The 26,608-nt window shown below is 45.3% G+C and overlaps 1 protein-coding gene across 1 annotated transcript; it reads right to left on the minus strand.

The window, feature by feature from the left end:
• rcbtb2 (regulator of chromosome condensation (RCC1) and BTB (POZ) domain containing protein 2) lies at positions 1-26,328 on the minus strand. Its single transcript, XM_064985588.1, is given in 12 exon segments — positions 1-139; positions 2,626-2,752; positions 5,176-5,334; positions 5,337-5,362; positions 8,088-8,205; positions 8,208-8,223; positions 9,285-9,392; positions 13,109-13,267; positions 17,043-17,209; positions 17,426-17,576; positions 22,340-22,477; positions 26,256-26,328. Coding segments are annotated over 12 exon segments (1,314 nt in total). The 5' UTR covers positions 26,262-26,328.
• Between the last annotated feature and the right edge of the window lie 280 nt (positions 26,329-26,608).

Raw genomic sequence — 26,608 nt, forward strand, 5'->3', positions numbered from 1 at the left:
CTATGGCGGTTCCGGAGGCAGGTTGATGGTGTCTGTGTAAAGGTATTCGAGGAAGGCCCTGTAGACCAGGTAAGAGAACTGGTGAATCTCAATAGACTCCTCGTCTGTCTCGTTCAGCAACACACGGAAATGTTCACACCTGAAAACATGGAAAGATGACAACAGATCAGTCACCGTGGAGGGTGACGCCAGACCAGTCACCGTGGCGATCAGTCACCCTGGAGATCAGTCCCCATGGAGGGTGGCAACAGACCAGTCACCATGGAGGGTGACAACAGACCAGTCACCATGGAGGGTGACAACAAATCAAATCAAATTTTATTTGTCACATACACATGGTTAGCAGATGTTAATGCGAGTGTAGCGAAATGCTTGTGCTTCTAGTTCCGGTTAATGCAGTAATAACCAACGAGTAATCTAACCTAACAATTCCAAAACTAACAGTTATTGTGCTGACGTTCCTTCTAGAGGCAGCTTGGAACTCGGTAGTGAGAGTTACAACCGAGGACAGACGAGTTTACACGCTGTAGGCACTCGGCGGTCCCGTTCTGTGAGCTTGTGTGGTCTACCACTCCACGGCTGAGCCGTTGTTGCTCCTTGACGTTTCCACTTCATAATAACAGCACTTACAGTTGACCGGGGGCAGCTCTAGCAGGGCAGACATGTGACAAACTGACTTGTTGGAAAAGATGGCATCCCTATAACAGCGCCATGTTGAAAGTCACTGAGCTCTTCAGTACGGGCCATTCTGGTTCCAATGTTTGTCTATGGAGATTGCATGGCTGTGTGTTCGATTTTATACACCGGTCAGCAACTGGTGTGTGGCTAAAATAGCCCGAATCCACTAATTTGAAGAGGTGTCCATATTCTTTTGTAAATATGCATCTAGTTTCTACATGGAGTACACCAAACAATAGGAACACCTGCCTCTGGCACCTACTACCACTTCCCCGTTCAAATGACACATCAATGTCTTGCCCATTCACCCTCCGAAAGGCACACATACACAATCCATGTCTCAAATGGAGTCCAATCCTTCTGTCCTCTCCTTCATCTACACTGAGCGGCATTCAATAAGGGATAGTGGGATAGAGGGGGGGCGGCAGGTGTACAAACGGTTTCGAGATGTAAAAAATAAATACATTTTCTTTACCTCTGATTTGGCAAATGGAAAACGATAGGCGTTTAAGGCATGAGGATGTTGCGTGCGAGTTTATTAAAAAAGAACTAGAGGGGAAACAATAGCCGTGTCCTTTGCTTCCTCATAGCGTCGACAGGAAGGACAGACGCACCGAATCAAAGCTTCATACAGTGGTAACAAACATAGCAGACTTGGGAGGAGACAAGGAAGGCAACGACTGGAAATCACCATGTCATTTCGACACATTGTTTCCAGAAATGTTTGTAGCTGTTTGTGGGGGAGTGGGGGAGTGGGGGAGTGGGGTGGCATTAAAAAAAACTAACTCTGAACCTGTGGCAACATGCGTATAATTGAAAGAAATTACACGTTTTAGCTTGCAGGGGGTCTCGCCTTGACTAGGGGAGACGAGAGAGAGAGAGAGAGAGAGAGAGAGAGAGAGAGACAGACAGAGAGAGAGAGAGAGACAGACAGACAGAGACAGAGAGAGAGACAGAGACAGACAGAGAGCAGAGACAGAGAGAGAGAGAGAGAGACAGGGAGCAGAGACAGAGAGAGAGACAGACAGACAGAGACCGTTAGAGACAGAGAGGAGGACAGAGAGAGAGGGAGACAGAGAGAGACAGAGAGACAGAGAGAGAGAGAGAGAGAGAGAGAGACTTGACTAGGGGGAGAGGGAGAGAGAGAGACAGAGACAGAGAGACTTGACTAGGGGGAGAGAGGGAGACAGAGAGAGAGAGAGACTTGACTAGGGGAGGGGAGAGAGGAGAGAGAGACAGAGACAGACTTGACTAGGGGAGGGGAGACAGGCAGAGAGACAGAGAGAGACTTGACTAGGAGAGGAGAGAGAGAGAGAGAGAGAGAATTTGACACTTAACTAGGGAGGGGAGAGAAACTTAGGATACTTGAATATGGGAGGGAGGAGAGAGAGAGAGGCTTGACTAGGGAGGAAGAGGAATGATGAAGTTCCTAACATGTATTCCCTACCAGTGACAGGCAGCTATCTCTCTGGGTATCTCTAGTGACCAGCGGGCTGTCTCAAAGACGGCGATCTGTGTTTTGCAAGCATGGCAGGTTGATAGTGTGGGGGGGGGAGTGGTACAAAGAACTAAATAACCTTCAGAGTGGTGTTGTACCTCAAATATATGATGTATTTACAGAGGAAAAGTGAACAAACGGAACAAAACTTCAGTAGAAATACTAAAAACACACAGCGCCACAGCATATACCGAATAAATATGTCTCGGTTTACAGTTGTTTGGATGAAAACGTTGGCCAAATGAACATTATCATTGTATTAAATGGTGGTTCTGTGTGACCAAGGCCCATAAAAGGAGACCACCTGGGTCTGTTTGGAACCGTTTACACAGGCAGCCCAAATTCTGATCTTCTTCCCACCCTCCCAACTATTGTCAAATGAGCTGATCTGATTGGAAACAGAAGATGTGAATTGGCCTGCCTGTGTAAACTCAAGTCCTTTTAGGTACCTGATCTTTAGGAGGGCTTTGTGTACGTGGATACACTTTCCATCCACAAGGAACTTGAGATCTGAGATGTCCGGGCTGTCAAACTCCCTCTTCAGAGACTGGGCCACCGTCAGATAGTCATCACCATCTGAGTAACACAGAACAACAACGAAAAATACTTCAAATAACATCTGATCCCAGGTCTGTAACCATCATCACATCCCGTACAGCGTCCTGTACAACCCACAGTTGAGGAGGTGTGTCAGTCTAACCCACGGTGAGGAGGTGTGTGGCAGTCTAACCCACGGTGAGGAGGTGTGTCAGTCTAACCCACGGTGAGGAGGTGTGTCAGTCTAACCCACGGTGAGGAGGTGTGTCAGTCTAACCCACGGTGAGGAGGTGTGTCAGTCTAACCCACGGTGAGGAGGTGTGTCAGTCTAACCCACGGTGAGGAGGTGTGTCAGTCTAACCCACGGTGAGGAGGTGTGTCAGTCTAACCCACAGTGAGGAGGTGTGTCAGTCTTACCCACGGTGAGGAGGTGTGTCAGTCTAACCCACAGTGAGGAGGTGTGTCAGTCTTACCCACGGTGAGGAGGTGTGTCAGTCTAACCCACAGTGAGGAGGTGTGTCAGTCTAACCCACGGTTGAGGAGGTGTGTCAGTCTAACCCACGTGAGGAGGTGTGTCAGTCTACCCACGGTTTGAGGAGGTGTGTCAGTCTAACCCACGGTGAGGAGGTGTGTCAGTCTAACCCACGGTGAGGAGGTGTGTCAGTCTTCCCACAGTGAGGAGGTGTGTCAGTCTTACCCACGGTGAGGAGGTGTGTCAGTCTAACCCACATGAGGAGGTGTGTCAGTCTAACCCACAGTGAGGAGGTGTGTCAGTCTTTCCCACATTGAGGAGGTGTGTCAGTCTTACCCACAGTGAGGAGGTGTGTCAGTCTAACCCACGGTGAGGAGGTGTGTCAGTCTAACCCACGTGAGGAGGTGTGTCAGTCTAACCCACAGTGAGGAGGTGTGTCAGTCTTGACCCACGGTGAGGAGGTGTGTCAGTCTAACCCACAGTGAGGAGGTGTGTCAGTCTTACCCACGGTGAGGAGGTGTGTCAGTCTAACCCACAGTGAGGAGGTGTGTCAGTCTAGACACGGTGAGGAGGTGTGTCAGTCTTACCCACAGTGAGGAGGGAGCCATGTGACAGCGGGCGGTGAGGAGGACATCGTCAGTCTAACCCACAGTGAGGAGGTGGCTCAGTCTAACCCACAGTGAGGAGGACCGTCTGAGTCTTAGCTGCACCCACGGTGGCTGGTGGTGTGTCAGTCCACCATCCTGACAGAGTGACAGGAACCCACGGGAGGAGGACAGAGAGACTTTACAGGTGAGGAGGACAGACAGAACAGGACAGAGGTGTGACTAGGACAGGGAGGTGGTGTGTCAGTCTAAGACAGACAGTGAGGAGACAGGACAGAGGAGGACAGACGGAGAGGAGGACAGACAGTCAACAGGGTGAGGGAGGAGGACAGGACAGACTAACCCACAGTGAGGAGGACAGACAGGACTAGACAGACAGGACAGACGAGGAGGTGGACAGTCTAACAGACAGTGACAGGAGGTGTGTCAGTCTGGGTACCTCTACGGTGACAGACGTGTGTCAGACAGAAGACGGACAGGAGGTGTGTCAGTCTAACCCAGACAGGAGGTGTGACAGTCTAACCCACGGGAGGACAGTGGTACAAAGAACTAACCCACAGACAGAGGAGGTGTTGTAGTCTAACCCACGATGTATTTAGGAGGTCCAGTCTAACCCACGGTGAAACAGTCAGTAGTACTAACCTGACACAGGAGGTGTGTCAGTCAACCTGACGGTGGCAAAGATGTCCAGTCTAACCGACTGAGGAGGTGTGGTCAAACCCACAGTGAGGAGGTGTGAGTCTAACCTGACGGTGGCAAAGACAGGTCAGTCAACCCACAGTGAAAGACAGGTCAGACAACCTGGTGAGGAGGTGTGTCAGTCAACCCACGGTGACAACCTGTGTCTGTGGCAACCCACAGGCCAGGAGGTGTGGCAAGTCTAACCCACAACCTGAAGGTGTGTGTCAAATGAGCTGAGGTGTGAGTCAACCTGACGGTGAAAGACAGGTGTGTCAGTCTAACCCACTGTGAAGTCCTGTCAGTCAACCTGACGGTGAGGAGGTGTGTCAGTCTAACCTGACGGTGTGGTGTGTCAAACCCATCCAGTGAGGAGGTGTCAGGCAGTCAACCCACTGTGAGGAGACAGGCCAGTCAACCCACTGAGGAAAGACAGTCTAACAACGGTGAGGAGGTGTGTCAAAGACAGGCCAGACAACCTGACTGTGGCAGGTGTGTCCAGTCAACCTGACTGTGGCAAAGACAGGTGTGTCACAACCCACAGTGAGGAGGTGTGTCAGTCTAACCCACGGTGAGGAGGTGTGTCAGTCTAACCCACTGTGGCAAAGGTGTGTCAGTCTAACCCACTGTGAGGAGGTGTGCAGTCTTACCCACAGTTGAGGAGGTGTGTCAGTCTAACCCACGGTTGTGGAGGAGGTCAGTCTTACCCACGGTGAGGAGATGCCATGTGACAGCGGGCGTGGCGAAGCATGCAAAGACATCGTCGGTGCTGGCGAAGTGAGTGAGGTGAGGGCAGGCTACAGCTTGACCCCTACACTGACCCCACATCAGCACCTGACCGCTCTGAGTCTTAGCTGCAGACGTGGCTGGTGGCACGCTGCCACCTCCACCATCCTACAGAGTGACAGGACAGACGAGGAGGACAGACAGACAGGGCACAGACAGGCCAGACAACCTGACTGGACAGACAGACAGGACAGACGAGGAGGACAGACAGACAGGACAGACAGACAGGACAGACAGGACAGACAGACAGGACAGACAGGACAGACAACAGACTGACTGAGGACAGACAGGACAGACAGACAGGACAGACGAGGAAAGACAGGACAGGACAGACAACCTGACGTGGAGGACAGACAGACAGGACAGACAGACAGGACAGATGAGGAGGACAGACAGACAGACAGGACAGACAAGGAGGACAGACATCAGTCTTTTAGAATTTAGAATTCCTTTAACACAAAGACAAAGGCAAAGACAGGCCAGACAACCTGACTGTGGCAAAGACAGGCCAGACAACCTGACAGTGGCAAAGACAGGCCAGACAACCTGACTGTGGCAAAGACAGGCCAGACAACCTGACTGTGGCAAAGACAGGCCAGACAACCTGACTGTGGCAAAGACAGGCCAGACAACCTGACTGTGGCAAAGACAGGCCAGACAACCTGACTGTGGCAAAGACAGGCCAGACAACCTGACTGTGGCAAAGACAGGCCAGAAAAAAACAGACTTCTTCAAGTGAAGGATTTCACTGAGCAGCATTAGAGTCAATAGATACATAATGATCAACAAGCATTATTTTAACAAAAACGTGACTGACAAGATAAATACAGGCTGGAACACAACAACAATCTCATAATTCCAATGAGCAACCCAACCCCAACCCTTCCAACCCCAACCCTTCCAGGGCTTTTTCACCCCAAACCTTCTTCAGGGCTTTTTCACCCCAAACCTTCCAGGGCTTTTTCACCCCAAACCTTCCAGGCTTTTTTACCCCAAAAACCCAACCCAAGATTCCAGGCTTTTTCACAACAACCCTCTCAGGGCTTGTCACCCCAATGACAACCCTTCCAGGGCTTTTTCACCCCAACCCTTCCAGGGCTTTTTCACCCCAATCCCTTCCAGGGCTTGTCACCCCAACCTACCTTCCAGGGCTTTTTCACCCCAACCCTTCCAGGGCTTTTTCACCCCAACCCTTCCAGGGCTTTTTCACCCCAACCCTTCCAGGGCTTTTTCACCCCAACCCTTCCAGGGCTTTTTCACCCCAACCCCAACCCTTCCAGGGCTTTTTCACCCCAACCTAAACCCTTCCAGGGCTTTTTCCCCAACCTAACCCTTCCAGGGCTTTCACCCCAACCTAAACCCTTCCAGGGCTTTTTCACCCCAACCCTTCCAGGGCTTTTTCACCCCAACCCAACCCTTCCAGGGCTTTTCACCCCAACCCCAACCCTTCCAGGGCTTTTTCACCCCAACCCTTCCAGGGCTTTTTTTTCACCCCAACCCAACCCTTCCAGGGCTTGTCACCCCAACCTAAACCCTTCCAGGGCTTTTTCACCCCAACCCCAACCCAACCCTTCCAGGGCTTGTCACCCCAACCCTTCCAGGGCTTTTTCACCCCAACCTAAACCCTTCCAGGGCTTTTCACCCCAACCTAAACCCTTCCAGGGCTTTTCACCCCAACCCTTCCAGGGCTTTTTCACCCCAACCCTTCCAGGGCTTGTCACCCCAACCTAAACCCTTCCAGGGCTTTTTCACCCCAACCCCAACCCTTCCAGGGCTTTTTCACCCCAACCCTTCCAGGGGTTTTTCAATGGAAAGATCTTTGCCAAGATACTGAAGTGACTCTAGCCCTGTTTATACCTGGTTCTAACTTGTGTTCTTCATCCTGATTTTGTCCAAATTCTGATTGTGGCCACATTTGAATACCGGTGTAGATCATCAAAACAAATTGTGATGTGATTACCTCCAGAGGGTCGTCTGTGATGTGATTGCCCTGGAGGCCGTCCTACCCTGGAGTCCTTCCAACCCTGGAGTCCTTCCTACCCTGGAGTCCTTCCTACCCTGGAGGCCGTCCTACCCTGGAGGCATTCCTACCCTGGAGGCCGTCTTACCCTGGAGTCCTTCCTACCCTGGAGGCCGTCCTACCCTGGAGTCCCTTCTACCCAGGAGTCCTTCCTACCCTGGAGGCCTTCCTACCCTGGAGTCCTTCCTACCCTGGAGTCCTTCCAACCCTGGAGGCCGTCCTACCCTGGAGGCCGTCCTACCCTGGAGGCCGTTCTACCCTGGAGGCCGTTCTACCCTGGAGGCCATCCTACACTGGAGGCCGTCCTGCCCTGGAGGCCTTCCTATCCTGGAGGTCGGTCCACCCTGGAGGCCGTCCTACCCTGGAGGCCGTCCTACCCTGGAGGCCGGTCCACCCTGGAGGCCTTCCTACCCTGGAGGCTGTCCTACCCTGGAGGCCGTCCTACCCTGGAGGCTGTCCTACCCTGGAGGCCGTCCTACCCTGGAGGCCTTCCTACCCTGGAGGCTGTCCTACCCTGGAGGCTGTCCTACCCTGGAGGCCATCCTACCCTGGAGGCCAACCCTGGAGGCCCTGGAGGCCTTCCTTGGAGGCCATCCTACCCTGGAGGCCGTCCTACCCTGGAGGCCGTCCTACCCTGGAAGCCGTCCTACCCTGGAGGCTGTCCTACCCTGGAGGCCGTCCTACCCTGGAGGCCATCCTACCCTGGAAGCCGTCCTACCCTGGAGGCTGTCCTACCCTGGAGGCCGTCGTACCCTGGAGGCTGTCCTATCCTGGGGACCTGGAGGGGGTCCTGACTGGGACAGAGGAACTCACCTCTCCTTGTCTGTGTTGATGAGTGTAGGGACAGCCTGGTTACTCTTATTGCCTGTTCCCAGCTGGCCATAAGAGTTGGCCCCCTAAATAAAGCCCTCGTCTGTCAGCGCCAGCGCTGGGCGTAGCCACAAGCAACCTGCACGGCACAGAGAAACAGAAAGTTAATATTCAGATCTTCCTATGTCATTACCTAGTATCCTCCTACCTGCACAGCACAAACAACCATGAGTCCCACACACAGCTAACAGAGTAGGTTTGGGTTGACTCCTCGCCTGTATAATGTGGACCCCTCGCCTGGATAATGTGGACCCCTCGCCTGGATAATGTGGACTCCTCGCCTGTATAATGACCCCTGGACCCCTCGCCTGTATAATCTGGACCCCTCGCCTGGATAATCTAGACCCTCGCCTGTATAATCTAGACCCCTCGCCTGTATAATCTAGACCCCTCGCCTGTGTAATCTAGACCCTGCCTGTATAATCTAGACCCCTCGCCTGGATAATCTAGACCCCTGCCTGGATAATCTAGACCCTCGCCTGTATAATCTAGACCCCTCGCCTGTATAATCTAGACCCCTCGCCTGTATAATCTGACCCCTGCCTGTATAATCTAGACCCTCGCCTGTATAATCTAGACCCCTCGCCTGTATAATCTAGACCCTCGCCTGTATAATCTAGACCCCTCGCCTGTATAATCTAGACCCTCGCCTGTATAATCTGGACCCCTCGCCTGTATAATCTAGACTCGCCTGTATAATGTGGACCCCTCGCCTGTATAATCTGGACCCCTCGCCTGTATAATCTGGACCCCTCGCCTGTATAATCTGGACCCCCTCGCCTGTATAATCTGGACCCCTCGCCTGTATAATCTGGACCCTCGCCTGTATAATGTGGACCCCACGCCTGTATAATGTGGACCCCTCGCCTGTATAATCTAGACCCCGCCTGTAATGTGGACCCCTCGCCTGTAATCTAGACCCCTAATAATGGACCCTCGCCTGTATAATCTAGACTCCTCGCCTGTATAATCTGGACTCCTCGCCTGTATAATGTGGACTCCTCGCCTGTATAATGTGGACTCCTCGCCTGTATAATGTGGACTCCCTACGCCTGGATAATGTGGACTCCTCGCCTGTATAATGTGGACTCCTCGCCTGTATAATGTGGACTCCTCGCCTGTATAATGTGGACTCCTCACCTGTATAATGTTGACTCCCTGTAGAGCTGCGATCCTACACGGGGTCTGCTGGTTCCCATTGTTGCCCAGACCAAGCTGCCCGTGCAGTTATAGATAGCAACCATAGGTCTGCAAACAGATCGCAGACACAGTCCTACAGATAGCAACAGGACAGGGCTGTAGTCCCTACAGATAGCAACAGGACAGGGCTGTAGTCCTACAGATAGCAACAGGACAGGGCTGTAGTCCTACAGATAGCAACAGGACAGGGCTGTAGTCCTACAGATAGCAACAGGACAGGGCTGTAGTCCTACAGATAGCAACAGGACAGGGTTGTAGTCCTACAGATAGCAACAGGACAGGGCTGTAGTCCTACAGATAGCAACAGGACAGGGTTGTAGTCCTACAGATAGCAACAGGACAGGGTTGTAGTCCTACAGATAGCAACAGGACAGGGCTGTAGTCCTACAGATAGCAACAGGACAGGGCTGTAGTCCTACAGATAGCAACAGGACAGGGCTGTAGTCCTACAGATAGCAACAGGACAGGGCTGTAGTCCTACAGATAGCAACAGGACAGGGCTGTAGTCCTACAGATAGCAACAGGACAGGGCTGTAGTCCTACAGATAGCAACAGGACAGGGCTGTAGTCCTACAGATAGCAACAGGACAGGGCTGTAGTCCTACAGATAGCAACAGGACAGGGCTGTAGTCCTACAGATAGCAACAGGACAGGGCTGTAGTCCTACAGATAGCAACAGGACAGGGCTGTAGTCCTACAGATAGCAACAGGACAGGGCTGTAGTCCTACAGATAGCAACAGGACAGGGTTGTAGTCCTACAGATAGCAACAGGACAGGGTTGTAGTCCTACAGATAGCAACAGGACAGGGCTGTAGTCCTAACAGGACAGGGCTGTAGTCCTACAGATAGCAACAGGACAGGGCTGTAGTCCTACAGATAGCAACAGGACAGGGCTGTAGTCCTACAGATAGCAACAGGACAGGGCTGTAGTCCTACAGATAGCAACAGGACAGGGCTGTAGTCCTACAGATAGCAACAGGACAGGGCTGTAGTCCCTACAGATAGCAACAGGACAGGGTTGTAGTCCTACAGATAGCAACAGGACAGGGTTGTAGTCCTACAGATAGCAACAGGACAGGGTTGTAGTCCTACAGATAGCAACAGGACAGGGCTGTAGTCCTACAGATAGCAACAGGACAGGGCTGTAGTCCTACAGATAGCAACAGGACAGGGCTGTAGTCCTACAGATAGCAACAGGACAGGGCTGTAGTCCTACAGATAGCAACAGGACAGGGCTGTAGTCCTACAGATAGCAACAGGACAGGGCTGTAGTCCTACAGATAGCAACAGGACAGGGCTGTAGTCCTACAGATAGCAACAGGACAGGGCTGTAGTCCTACAGATAGCAACAGGACAGGGCTGTAGTCCTACAGATAGCAACAGGACAGGGCTGTGAGTCCTACAGATAGCAACAGGACAGGGCTGTAGTCCTACAGATAGCAACAGGACAGGGCTGTAGTCCTACAGATAGCAACAGGACAGGGCTGTAGTCCTACAGATAGCAACAGGACAGGGCTGTAGTCCTACAGATAGCAACAGGACAGGGCTGTAGTCCTACAGATAGCAACAGGACAGGGCTGTAGTCCTACAGATAGCAACAGGACAGGGTTGTAGTCCTACAGATAGCAACAGGACAGGGCTGTAGTCCTACAGATAGCAACAGGACAGGGTTGTAGTCCTACAGATAGCAACAGGACAGGGCTGTAGTCCTACAGATAGCAACAGGACAGGGTTGTAGTCCTACAGATAGCAACAGGACAGGGCTGTAGTCCTACAGATAGCAACAGGACAGGGGGCTGTAGTCCTACAGATAGCAACAGGACAGGGCTGTAGTCCTACAGATAGCAACAGGACAGGGTTGTAGTCCTACAGATAGCAACAGGACAGGGCTGTAGTCCTACAGATAGACAACAGGACAACAGGACAGGGCTGTAGTCCTACAGATAGCAACAGGACAGGGCTGTAGTCCTACAGATAGCAACAGGACAGGGCTGTAGTCCTACAGATAGCAACAGGACAGGGCTGTAGTCCTACAGATAGCAACAGGACAGGGCTGTAGTCCTACAGATAGCAACAGGACAGGGCTGTAGTCCTACAGATAGCAACAGGACAGGGTTGTAGTCCTACAGATAGCAACAGGACAGGGTTGTAGTCCTACAGATAGCAACAGGACAGGGTTGTAGTCCTACAGATAGCAACAGGACAGGGTTGTAGTCCTACAGATAGCAACAGGACAGGGCTGTAGTCCTACAGATAGCAACAGGACAGGGCTGTAGTCCTACAGATAGCAACAGGACAGGGCTGTAGTCCAGGGCTGTAGTCAGATAGCAACAGGACAGGGCTGTAGTCCTACAGATAGCAACAGGACAGGGTTGTAGTCCTACAGATAGCAACAGGACAGGGTGTAGTCCTACAGATAGCAACAGGACAGGGTTGTAGTCCTACAGATAGCAACAGGACAGGGTTGTAGTCCTACAGATAGCAACAGGACAGGGTTGTAGTCCTACAGATAGCAACAGGACAGGGTTGTAGTCCTACAGATAGCAACAGGACAGGGTTGTAGTCCTACAGATAGCAACAGGACAGGGTTGTAGTCCTACAGATAGCAACAGGACAGGGCTGTAGTCCTACAGATAGCAACAGGACAGGGCTGTAGTCCTACAGATCAACAGGACAGGGTTGTAGTCCTACAGATAGCAACAGGACAGGGCTGTAGTCCTACAGATAGCAACAGGACAGGGCTGTAGTCCTACAGATAGCAACAGGACAGGGCTGTAGTCCTACAGATAGCAACAGGACAGGGCTGTAGTCCTACAGATAGCAACAGGACAGGGCTGTAGTCCTACAGATAGCAACAGGACAGGGCTGTAGTCCTACAGATAGCAACAGGACAGGGCTGTAGTCCTACAGATAGCAACAGGACAGGTTTGAAGTCCTACAGAATTATTATTTTTTTTACCTTTATTTAACCAGGCAAGTAAGTTAAGAACAAATTCTTATTTTCAATGACGGCCTGGGAACAGTGGGTTATCTGCCTGTTCAGGGGCAGAATGACAGATTTGTACCTTGTCAGCTCGGGGATTTGAACTTGCAACCTTCCGGTTACTAGTCCAACGCTCTAACCACTAGGCTACCCTGCCGCCTCTACACTCTAACCACTAGTCTACCCTGCCGCCTCTACACTCTAACCACTAGTCTACCCTGCCGCTTCTACACTCTAACCACTAGGCTACCCTGCCGCCTCTACACTCTAACCACTAGTCTACCCTGCCGCCTCTACACTCTAACCACTAGGCTACCCTGCCGCCTCTACACTCTAACCACTAGTCTACCCTAACCACTGCTACGCCTCTACACTCTAACCACTAGGCTACACTCCTAGGCTACCCTGCCGCCTCTACACCTAACCACTAGTCTACCCTGCCGCCTACACTCTAACCACTAGGCTACCCTATATTAATACAATCCATCCTAACTCACTGACTTCATTGGATGCATCAGCAGCCTTCCACGCTCAAAAGCACAAATTATATATTTTTGGACAGCCATTATATTTACTGTCTTTTACACTGCCTGCAGCCGAATCAATAGTCGATTACGAAAACAGACTCTACTGCTGCTACGACTTCATCAACTACCGATCAATGCATCGATTTCTTACGCTTTCCATCCTCTTTGTTTCTGCCACACAGACAAACTCGGCCAAGACAGGAACATGACCGTATAAAATACTATTGAGGATCGACCCTTCGGTATCCTTTACCTCTCCATTGTCCAGCACAGCCATGGAACAGAGCTGACCACAGGCGATATTAACCACCACTTTGTTCTGCAGGCAGCTGCTGACCCGACGCGGCGTGGGCTGGTTGGCCGTCGACCCTGACCCCACCTGGCCAGAGTTGTTGTAGCCCCATGCAAACACCTTGGGGGGGGGGGGTCAGAGGGGAAAGGTTAAAAAAGGTCACAGAACCAGAAAATGAACAACGAAAAACAGAACATTTTAGAACAGATGCACACTGTATGTACATATCTACCTAAATTACCTCAACCCTTTGCTGTGCAAGAAAACCAAACATTGTTGTTCAAAACAGAAGAGGGAACTAACAAAAGCTGTGTTCACAAATGGCAGTTAAATCCTATTTATAAGGAACAAAAAAATAAAAATTAGAAAACGCAACATGTAACAATTTCACAGATTTAACCAAGTTTACAGTTCAGGTAAAAATCAGTCAATCCAAATAAATTCATTAGGCCTTAATCTATGGATGCCCAGTCATGTGAAAGTGGTGCAGCCAAGGGCGGAGCCTGGGAGGGCATAGGGCCCACCCAGAATTAGATTTCCCCACAAAAAGGGCTTTATTACAATTGCTCCTCAGCTGTCCGGGTGGCTGGTCTCAGAAGATCCCGCAGGTGAAGAAGACAGATGAGGAGGTCCTGGGCTGGCGCAGCTACACGTGGTGGTCTGCGGTTTTGAGGCTGATTAGACATACTGCCAAATTCTCTAAAAATTATGTTGGAGGCGGCTTATGGTTGAGAAATGAACATTCAATTATCTGGCAACAGCTCCGGTGGACATTCCTACAGTCAGCATGCCAATTGCACGCTGCCTCAAAACTTGAGACATCTGTGGCTTCGTGTTGGTTGGCAAAACTGCACAATTTAGATTGGCCTTTTATTGTGCCCAGCACAAGGTGCACATGTGTAATGATCATGCTGTTTAATCAACGTCTTGAAGTGCCACACCTGTCAGGTGGATGGATTATCTTGGGAAAATGAGAAATGTTCACTAACAGGGATGTAAAGAAAATTTGTGCACAATAACAGAAATTATATATTTTTGTGCATATAGAACATTTCTGGGATCATCTTATTTCAGCTCATGAAAAACGGGACCAACACTTTACATGTTGCGTTTAGCCAGGAATCTGAAAGAAATCTGAACTATTTTTTTTTGAACTACTTGAGAAGTAGGAGAGTCATTAAATCCCCAAGGTCCTTGACCTCTTGAGAACCACCGATCCAAAAATACATGCTATTTCCTTACAGGGTCAACATGGCTGATTGCGTCTTGTTGTCTGTATGACTCTGGGACCGATTTGCCAAAATAAATCAGCGTTATCTTTATTTTACTTTATCAGTATCTGAGCTCTGATCAAGGGATAAAATGGCGTACACTTTCGGGAGCTTTTTCCCACCAGAACACTTTGGAGGAGCAGTGACCAAATCTCTCGCGGCCATTTTAGGAATGTGTCAACCCGCTCAAATGGAGTAAAATATACAGTACTAGTCAAAAGAATAATAGTGAAGACATTAACACTATGAAATAACACGTATGGAATCATGTAGTAACTAAAAAAAAGTGTTAAACAAATCAACATATATTTTATATTTGAGATTCTTCAAAGTAGCCACCCTTTGCCTTGATGACAGCTTAGTACACTCTTGGCATTCTCTCTGCCAGCTTCATGAGGTAGAGCACCTGGAATGCATTTCTATTAACAGGTGTGCCTTGTTAAAAGTTCATTTGCGGAATTTATTTCCTTCTTAATGCGTTTGAGCCAATCGGTTGTGTTGTGACAAGGTAGGGGTGGTATACAGAAGATAGCCCTATTTGGTAAAAGACCAAGTCCATATTATGGCAAGAACAGCTCAAATAAGCAAAGAGAAATGACAGTCAATCATTACTTTAAGACATGAAGGTCAGTCAATACTGAAAATGTAAAGAATTTTTCACATTTCTTCAAGTGCAGTCGCAAAACCCATCAAGCGCTATGATGAAACTGGCTCTCATGAGGACCGCCACAGGAAAGGAAGACCCAGAGTTACCTCTGTTGCAGAGGATAAGTTCATTAGAGTTACCAGCCTCAGAAATTGCAGCCCAAATAAATGCTTCAGAGTTCAAGTAACAGACAAACACATCAACTGTTCGGGACACCAATAAGTAGAAGAGACTTGCTTGAGGCAAGAAACACGAACAATGGACATTAGACCGGTGGAAATCTGTGCTTTGGTCTGATGAGTCCAAATTGGATTTTTGGTTCCAACCACCGGTCTTTCTGAGATGCAGAGTTGGTGAATGGATGATCTCAGCATGTGTGGTTCCGAATGTGAAGCATGGAGGAGGTGGTGTGATGGTCCATCCCCCCTGGTGACACTGTCAGCCATTTATTTAGAATAACGCACACCTAACCAGCATGGCTCCCACAGCATTCTGCAGCGATACACCATCGCATCTGGTTTGGGCTTAGCCACTATCATTTGTTTTTTAACAGGAAAATGACCCACCACACCTCCAGGCTGTGTAAGGGCTATTTGACCAAGAAGGAGAGTGATGGAGTGCTGCATCAGATGACCTGGCCTCCACAATCACCCGACCTCAACCCAACAGATGGTTTGGGATGAGTTGGACCGCAGAGTGAAGGAAAAGCAGCCAACGAGGTGTTGTTTCATAGTTTTGATGTCTTCACGATTATTCTACAATGTAGAAAATAGTAAAAATAAACAAAAACCCTTAAAAGAGGTGTGTTCCAAACCTTTACAGGAACTGTACATCCACCTCCTTCTCGTTGAAAGGTGGTACAAGTTCCACCGAGATCAAACTCTGTTCATGGTGGCATGACTGGATACTGAGTGCTTTGTTCATGGTGCAGGGTTGCATGACTGGCTCCTGAGTGCTTAGAGCCACGTCATCATCCCCTCCCTGCCTACCCCCCCACTCCACGTCCATCTCCTCCCGCCTATAGCCACTCTCATAACGCCCCTGCCTATAGCCACTCTCAATAACGCCTCCCTAGCCTACAGCCACCACTCTCAATAACGCCGCCTATAGCCACTCCCTCCTAACAGCCACCTCATAGCCACTCTCAATAACGCCGCCTATAGCCACTCTCAATAACGCCCCTATAGCCACTCTCAATAACGCCTACAGCCACGTCAATAACGCCCTGCCTATAGCCACGTCAATATCACCTCCCTGCCTATAGCCACTCATCATAACCTCCCTGCCTATAGCCACTCTCATCATCCCGCCTACAGCCACGTCGTTATCTCCTCCCTGCCTACAGCCACGCCCTATAGCCACTCCCCGCCTACAGCCACATCATTATCTCCTCCCGCCTATAGCCACGTCATCATCCCCTCCCTGCCTACAGCCACGTCATTATCCCCTCCCTGCCTACAGCCACGTCATTATCCCCTCCCTCAATAACCTACAGCCACATCATTATCTCCTCCCTCCCTGCCTACAGCCACGTCATCATCCCCTCCCTGCCTACAGCCACGTCATTATCCCCTCCCTGCCTACAGCCACGTCATTATCTCCTCCCTGCCTACAGCCACGTCATCATCCCCTCCCTGCCTACAGCCACGTCATCATCCCCTCCCTGCCTACAGCCACGTCATTATCTCCTCCCTGCCTACAGCCACGTCATTATCTCCTCCCTGCCTACAGCCACGTCATTATCCCCTCCCTGCCTACAGCCACGTCATCATCCCCTCCCTGCCTACAGCCACGTCATTATCTCCTCCCTGCATATACACACACCTCTGGGCCCAATACCTCTGGGCCCAATACCTCTTGGCCCAATACCCCTGGGCCCAATACCCCTGGGCCCAATACCCCTGGGCCCAATACCCCTGGGCCCTGGTCAAAAGTGATGCACTATAAGACATAGGGTGCAATTTGGGACGCATCCTACCTCTCCGTCGGTAGTGAGGGCGATGGTGTGGTGAGAGCCACAGGCCACCTCCGTCACCCTCTTGTTGAGCAGGTTAGTGGAGACCTGGGCTGGGGTCAAGCCATGGTTGGTGGTCCCATTTCCCAGCTGGCTGTAGCCGTTGTGTCCCCAGGCAAACACCTCTCCATCTACACAGAACATATAATAGATTGATTTGATTTAGTTGACAAATATCCACATTTGCAGGTCAGAATGAACCTCAATCCAATGTCCACCTTCTACAGAGTAAAAATTGGAAAAATACAAAATCTATTTTTTGACAAAAAACTATACAAAAATATATGGAATCCTACTTTAACAAGCAACAAAATGTACCAAACATGATTTAGATCGTCTCATCTCACCGGCAGTAGCAATGACTACATGTGGTCCTGTTCCGTAGCTCAGAGAGACTATTTTCTTCCCACATAGCACATCGATCCTGCGGGGCTCTATGGTACTCTGCAGGTCCCCCAGACCCAGACAGCCACTACAGTTGGTGCCCAGGGCAAACACCTGTACAATGAGGAGCAAAACAACTTGTCTGAGAACCAAATTACAACCTATTCCCTCTAGAGTGCACTAATTGTGACCAGAAACCCATATGGCTCAGCTTATTTTCTATGAGCTTAAAAAGATAGGGGAAAGAAGGGGGGGGATACCAAGTCGTTTGCAAAACTGAATGCATTCAACTGAAATGTATCTTCCACATTCGATGCCTGGGGAACAGTGGGTTAACTGCCTCGTCTAGGGGTAAGAATGATAGTAAAACTATATTAGGCATGTTGTTGTCACATAACGGATTCTTATCGTGTTATCTCCATGATAAACATCTAGGGCCCGTTTCCTGGGTAATCCTATTCTTGAACTATAAAAAGCACGCATGGAGAATTTCTTGAAAGACCATAGAATTTGTATTTATTATGGATCCCCCATTTGCTGCTACCTACTCTTCCTGGGGTTCGGCAAAACGTCTTTCCTCAAAGCCAGTGGCATGTCATTAGTAAAGATTGAAAAATAATTAAGGGGCCTAGACAGCTGCCCTGGGGATTTCCTGATTCTACCTGGATTATGTTGCAGAGGCTCCCAGTAAAGAACACCCTCTGTGTTCTGTTAGACAAGTCACTCTTTATCCACATTATAGCAGGGGGTGTAAAGCCAAAATACATACATTTTCCAGCAGCAGACTATGATCCATAATGTCAAAAGACACACTGAAGTCTAACAAAACAGCCCCCCCTCCCCCCAATATTTTTATCATCAAATTCGCTCAGCCAATCATCAGTCATTTGTGTAAGTGCTGCTTGTTGAGTGTCCTTCCCTATAAGCATGCTGAACGTTTGTTATCAATTTGTTTTACTGTAAAATAGCATTGTATCTGGTCAAACACCAAGTTTACTAAGGGTTGGTAACAGGCTGATTGGTGGGCTGTTTGAGCCAGTAAAGGGGGCTTTACTATTCTTAGGTAGAGGAATGACTACCTTCCCTCCAGACCTGAGGGAACACACTTTCTAGTAGACTTAGATTGAAGATGTGGTAAATAGGAGTGGTCATACCATCCTCTATCATCCTCAGTCATTTTCCATCCAAGTTGTCAGACCCCAGTGGCTTGTCATTGTTGATAAACAACTATATATTTTATTCACCTCTTCCACACTCACTTTATGGAATTTAAAAGTACAATTCTTGTCTTTTATAATTTGGTCAGTTATACTTGGATGTGTAGTGTCAGCGTTTGTTGCTGGCATGTCATGCCTAAATGTGCTAATCTTGCCAATTAAAAAAAATAATTAAAGTAGTTGGCGATATCAGTTGGTTTTGTGATGAATGAGCCATCTGATTCAATGAATGATGGAGATGAGATTGCTTCCCCTCCCCAAAATGTAACTTAAGATGCTCCAAAGCTTTTAACTATCATTCTTTATATAATTCATCTCTGTTTCATAGTGTAGTTTCTTCTTCTTTTTATTCAGTTTGGTCACATGATTTCTCTGTTTGCAGGACGTTTGCCAATCGGTTGTGCAGCCAGACTTATTTGCCATTCATTTTGCCTCTTCCTTCTCAACCATACAATGTTTAATTCCTCATCAATCCAAGGGGATTTAACAGTTTTTACAGTCCTTTTCTTATTTGGTGCTTATTAACAACTGGAATAAGCAATTTCATAAATCCTCATTACACACCACAGACCAGCAAATATTCTTCACACCATCAACATAGGAATCACTACAAAACATATTGTATGACCTCTTATACACTATATTAGGCCCAGCCTGACCTCTTATACACTATATTATGCCCAGCCTGACCTCTTATACACTATATTAGGCCCAGCCTGACCTCTTATACACTATATTAGGCCCAGCCTGACCTCTTATACACTATATTAGGCCCAGCCTGACCTCTTATACACTATATTAGGCCCAGCCTGACCTCTTATACACTATATTAGGCCCAGCCTGACCTCTTATACACTATATTAGGCCCAGCCTGACCTCTTATACACTATATTAGGCCCAGCCTGACCTCTTATACACTATATTAGGCCCAGCCTGACCTCTTATACACTATATTAGGCCCAGCCTTTGGAACTGTGGTTTTCCTAGATATTGCTACTATATTGTGATCACTACATCCAGTGGATCTGGATACTGCTTTAAAGCTAATTTCTGCAGCATTAGTAAAGATGTGATCAATACATGTTGATGATTTCATTCCTGTGCTCTTTGTAACTACCCTGGTAGGTTGCCTGATGAACCAGGTTGCAAGCACTGGTTACAGTTTGAAGATTTTTCCTTGAGTGGGCAGCTTGATGAAAACGAGTCAATATTTACATCACCCAGAAAATATAACTCTGTTGCTATCACATACATTATGAAGCATTTCACACATTATCCAGATACTGACTGTTAACACTTGGTGGTCTATAGCAGCTTCCCACCAGAATGGGCTTTAGGTGAGGCAGATGAACCTGTAGCCATATTACTTCAACAGTATTTAACATGAAATCCTCTTTAATCTTTACAGGAATGTGGATCTGAATATATAAAAACAGCAACACCTCCACCATTGATTGAAATTCCTATATTTTTGTTGTTGTAAAAGTTTAGCCTGGGTGCCCACTACGACAACAAATTGGCATAGTTTTAAGTTTATAAAAGACACTGCATGACAAAAGTAAGTAACATCATAGCCTGGGTGTAAACTGGGTCCTTATTGAGAAAAACAAATGGATCAGTGTGTTGAGACACAGTCAGACATGGACGGAGGCTTTCAGATGGATCAAAAACAGGGCTTTACAATGGCTAAATATAGCCTCACTATCTGCTTGACCCAGTCTCTGGAACTATCGCTCGCTGACTGACCTCAAGGTGTATCCCACACGGCACTTGTATTCTTGTTTGCTATTGTTATTTCTTGTGAACAATCTACACAAAATACTCCGATGTGAAAGTGGAAGAAAATTATTATTTATTTAATAAAAAAATAAAATATATATATATATATATATATTATTTTTATTTATTTTTTAATCTATAAATCTATAAACTATTTCCATTCAATAGTAGTCAGCCCCCTGGTTTTGGTAAGCCGAAATTAGTTCAGGAGATAAATGTGGTTCCACTAATCACCGAATAAGTTACACAAACTCACTCTGTGTTAAATAATAGGTGATGACATGATTTATAAATGACTACACCCCCCCCCACACCCCAGTGCCTTCAGAAATTATTCACACCCATTAACTTTCTCCACGTTTTGTTGTGTTACAGCCTGAGATTTAAAATGGATTGAGATGTGTCACTGGCCTACACATAATACCCCATAATGTTTTATTATATTTACAAATTAAGTTAAAAAAGAAAAAGTTGAAATGTCTTGAGTCCATAAGTATTCAACCCCTTTGTTATGTCATGCCTAAATAAAGTTCAGGAGTAAAACTGTGTTTAACAAGTTGTATGGACTCTGTGTGCAACATTGTAGTTACTCCACAATACTAACCTAAATGACAGAGTGAAAAGAAGGAAGCCTTTACAAAATACAAATATTCCAAAATATGCATCCTGTTTGCAATAAGGCACTAAAGTAAAACTGGAGAAAAAAAATTGTTAAGATATTATCTTTATGTCCTGAATAGAAGGCGTTATATGTTTGGGGCAAATCCAACACATCACTGAGTACCTCCTCATATTTTCAAGTATGGTGGTGGCTGCATCATGTTTTGGGTATGCTTGTCATCAGCAAGGACTAGGGAGATCTTCAGGAAAAAAAAATCATGGAAAAGATCTTAGCACTGGCAAAATCCTAGAGGAAAACCTGGTTGAGTCTGCTTTCCACCAGACCCTGGGAGATGAATTCACCTTTCAGCAGGACAATAACCTAAAACACAAGGCCTAATATAGATACTAGTGTTGCTTACAAAGCCAATATTGAATGTTCCTAAGAGGCCTAGTTACAGCTTTGACTTAAAATAAATAATAATAAATACAATAAAAATATATATATTATATATATATATATATAATATAAATATATATATATTAGTAAATATATTATATATAAATATAAATATATATTATATATAAATATAAATATATATTATATATAAATATAATTATATATATATTATATATATATATTATATATATATAATATATATATATATATTTATATATATATATTATTTTTAATTGTTTATTAATTGGCTTAAATATCTCTATTTATTTATTATTATTTATTTATTTTTTATTTGTGTGTGTGTAACCTGTTGACAAAATAAGACAATTAAATCCCCCTTTTTAACACAATAAAATGTGAAGAAATCCAAGAGGGTTTGAATAATTTTGCAAGGCCCTGTATGTAGGGAATAAGGTGTCATTTGGAGTGTTCTGCCTTTGTGTGACAAACAACAAGGCCTCTATTTCCAGCCACATATCGCTTTGAGGATGCTGCTGATTGCTCCGTCAGGCCTAGCCTATACGTTGTCACAAGTAGCCTACTAGGTCTTATCCAAGTACTAAACACAATTATATCATAAACACTAGACCTAACACCTATCGGATCGCGATAAAATATAACTTTGAGCTTGTCTATTACGTAGCAGTAGTATATCCGAGTCCCAAATTGCACCCTATTCCCTACATTGTGCACTACTTTTGACCAGAGCCCTATGAGACCCTATGTCAAAAGTAGTGAACTATATTGGGACTAAGGTGCCATTTGGGAAGAAACCCATGTCCCCTGCTGCTGAGTCAGACGGGGCCCCATACAGTGCGTACCTCATCGTTGACGGTGACATAGAGGGCTTCGTTGGCAGCGCTGCCGAACACACAGGCCTGTCCTATCAGGCGCAGCTCCTCTGGAGGCAGGAGGGCAAACACTGGCCACTTCCCCACGTCCAGCATACTACTACTCAACTAGGACAAACAGGCAGAAACGTCAGAGTAGCATCAAGCATACTACTACTCAACTAGGACAAACAGGCAGAAACGTCACAGTAGCATCAAGCATAGTACTACTCAACTAGGACAAACAGGCAGAAACGTCAGAGTAGCATCAAGCATAGTACTACTCAACTAGGACAAACAGGCAGAAACGTCACAATAGCATCAAGCATAGTACTACTACTACTACTACTCAACTCGGACAAACAGACAGAGCCACTTTACCATCCATCATCAGCATAGAATAATGTAACAATAACAGTTGTTGAATCAGTAATGAAATGAAAACAGTTGGCACACAAGCAAACATTCTCCCTGAGCAAAAAGGAATTCCAAAAACGTACATCTGTCAACACAGGAATGGAGAATTCCAACAACGTACATCTGTCAACACAAAAATAAAGGAATTCCAAAAATGTACAGAGAGTTATTCCCATGGATTTATCCAGTATCATAAGTGTCCGTTTAGATTGAGTGAGGAGAGTTTCAGAGTATAAATTGTGCCCCAAACGGCACCTTATTTGCTCCATTGATAACAGTCTGAAAGAAGTCACTGTAAAAAAAAAAAAATAAAAAAAAATAAAAGGTCAAGTCTGTACAAGCCAGAATGTTGAATACAATATTTAAACACGTACTTCACCGGTTGTCTGTCCTTTTTTGGCGGTAGGAGGTGGAGATATATTAACCACAGGAAGTATAGTAAGCTAATAAGTTCTAAGTTGCTTGTATAGTAATCTCCTAAGTTTAGTAAGAATATGTAAACAATATCTGAATGTAACCTGAACGTATAATCAGTATAGTAACGTATAATAAGCTGTCAGCTGGAAGTGCTAGTAAACTTCGCCAGATGATTGCGCGGGACAACTTTAGGTCTGTGCTTCGGTTAAAATTGGGAAATATTAACATATTGTGTAAATCGTGTGCAAATTCCTCAAGCATTGAAAATGCAAACCAGAAATACCTTTACTGGAAAATATTGCAGTCAGAGAGCAGTATAACTGCAGTATAACTCCAATTAGTGGAATATACTGCTTCCAAAATAAGTTTTTTTACTGCAGTATAATAAAGTTAATAATAAGTAAGTATAATAAGTATAATAAGTATAGTAAGTATAATAAGTATAGTAAGTATAATAAGTATAGTAAGAATCATAAGTATAGTAAGTATAATAAGTATAGTAAGTATAATAAGTATAGTAAGTATAATAAGTATAGTAAGTATAATAAGTATAGTAAGTATAATAAGTATAGTAAGTATAATAAGTATAGTAAGTATAATAAGTATAATAAGTATAATAAGTATAATAAGTATAGTAAGTATAGTAAGTATAATAAGTATAGTAAGTATAATAAGTATAATAAGTATAGTAAGAATCATAAGTATAGTAAGAATCATAAGTATAGTAAGTATAATAAGTATAGTAAGTATAGTAAGTATAATAAGTATAATAAGTATAGTAAGTATAATAAGTATAATAAGTATGAAAGTAAGTATAATAAGTATAGTAAGGTGGAGATATATTAACAAGTATAGTAAGAATCATAAGTATAGTAAGTATAATAAGTATAGTAAGTGCTAGTAAACTATAATAGATATTGTAAACTATAGTAAGAATCATAAGTATATTAAATATAATAAGTATAGTAAGTATAGTAAGTATAATAAGTATAATAAGTATAGTAAGAATCATAAGTATAGTAAGTATAATAAGTATAGTAAGTATAATAAGTATAGTAAGTATAGTAAGTATAATAAGTATAGTAAGTATAAGTATACTAAGTATAATAAGTATAGTAAGTATAATAAGTATAGTAAGTATAAGTATAGTAAGAATCATAAGTATAGTAAGTATAATAAGTATAGTAAGTATAGTAAGTATAATAAGTATAATAAGTATAGTAAGAATCATAAGTATAGTAAGTATAATAAGTATAGTAAGTATAGTAAGTATAATAAGTATAATAAGTATAGTAAGAATCATAAGTATAGTAAGTATAATAAGTATAGTAAGTATAATAAGTATAGTAAGTATAGTAAGTATAATAAGTATAGTAAGTATAAGTATAGTAAGTATAATAAGTATAGTAAGTATAATAAGTATAGTAAGTATAAGTATAGTAAGTATAGTAAGTATAGTAAGTATAGTAAGTATAATAAGTATAGTAGGTATAGTAAGTATAGTAAGTATAATAAGTATAGTAAGTATAGTAAGTATAATAAGTATAGTAAGTATAATAAGTATAAGTATAGTAAGTATAATAAGTATAATAAGTATAGTAAGTATAATAAGTACAATAATAATAATAATAAGTTAATAATTCTGCAATTACTGCATCCAAAATACCACAGTCAACTGCAGTTACAGCACTTTTAATTCAGTTTCAAAACAGCAATCTTTTTTATTTAACATGCATTTTTTTATCAGGGAGTCATACTGAGACCAAGGTCTTTTTAAAATGTATTTATTACATTTGAGCTCTGAAATACAGACCAGCACACTGAAATACGGCTTAAGAACACTACTGTGTGGCTATTTTGTCTCAGATTACCTCCTACATAAAAAAAAGGGTCAAAAATCATCAGACAACAAGTAAAGTACATTCAAATTAAGTTTATTCAACAGTCTGACTTGTGATTGAGCTGTTCACAAATGGGAAGCCTGTTAAGAGACGAGAGAGAGAAAGACAGAGAGAAAGACAAAAGAATGAGAGAGAAAGAAAGAGAGAGACAGAGAAAGACAAAGACGGAGAGACAGACAGAAAGAGACGAGTCTTCCACTCTCGGATTCATAGTGGCTACCTATTCCCTGTGTTTACGTCGGGCTTTCCAGTTTGCCCACTCTTGTCGCCTCTCAAGTCCATCGTAAATCTTTTTGAGAGTTTATCCCCTACACTAAGCTAGTGTGACCAAAGATAGTACAATAGGAGGTATGAAGATGAGCAGGAACTGACACCCTCCCGAGTCACACTTGAAGGCGATGTCATGGCGACGTTGGCTAGCTAAGATCATGCGCAGAAATACGTCATTTAGAAACTGTAGTGGCTAAGTTAACGCCAAAAAAACAAAACAAAACACACTAAATTGCTTAGTTATTGAATGTCAATGTAGAGGTTTATACTATGACTGACTCCAACGTAAACAAGACTCGGATAACGTTACTCGAAGATGTTTTCTAAAGTAGCGTACGCTAGCTAGCATAGCTTACCCCGGTGTTGTTGTGCTATTCGTCAACGATGTCGTCGGTTCAGACGGTGATGTCGGCGACTCCCTAACATTTTCATATGGCAAATCGAGTTAAAAAGCGATCACATTTCCGGAAGACAGGGGATTGCTAGCCAACCAACCGTGCCAATACAGTGCCGATCCCTTCTCGAGCCGAGGAGGCTGCTTGGCTATTCAGTAGAGATGTGCAGTTCACGAACGACTCTTTTTTTACTGATTCAAGAGTCATTTTCCCGAGTGACTCATTCATTTTAGTTGTTCGTTTTACCTGCTGTCAGGCCTCAATTAAATCATACAACAGGATAAATACGCACTCCACCGGAAAAAAAAACACGAAGAAAAAAGTAAATAAAACATGTTTTGAGCTGATAATTGATCACATGGTGCAACAATGGATGCAATTCATGTATTATTGAATGTTATGATGGACACAGCTTTGTGGAACCAAAATATACACTAAACATACCTCCCTTTGTCAACGAACTCGAGAACGAATCGTTTGGGGTGTTGCAGTTGGAACCATAATCACCTTCATAGCAGTCAGGCAATGCCTTCCTCCAAGAGTCGTTCACAAACTAGTCCGGCTGCTGACACAACTAGACCTGGTTTCAAATGTATCAACAAATACATGTACATTGTTTATTAAAGCACACTTTTACAAGTCTCAGTCACAAATAACAGCTCCAATAAACCCCTTGTGGTGAACGAGAGACTTGTAAAATCATGACAAATTTCCAGTTCATCATTCACCGGTAGAGGGTCCTGCGTGCCCTATGCATTATTTACTCAAATGAACGAAATGAGTCGAAAGATTCGTTCTTTTGACTGAATGAGTCGACAAGATCAGTCAGTAAAAAGGTCCGAACGTCCCATCACTACTAT

This window comes from Oncorhynchus masou, chromosome 13, assembly GCF_036934945.1.
Source record: "Oncorhynchus masou masou isolate Uvic2021 chromosome 13, UVic_Omas_1.1, whole genome shotgun sequence".
Lineage (NCBI taxonomy): Eukaryota > Metazoa > Chordata > Actinopteri > Salmoniformes > Salmonidae > Oncorhynchus > Oncorhynchus masou.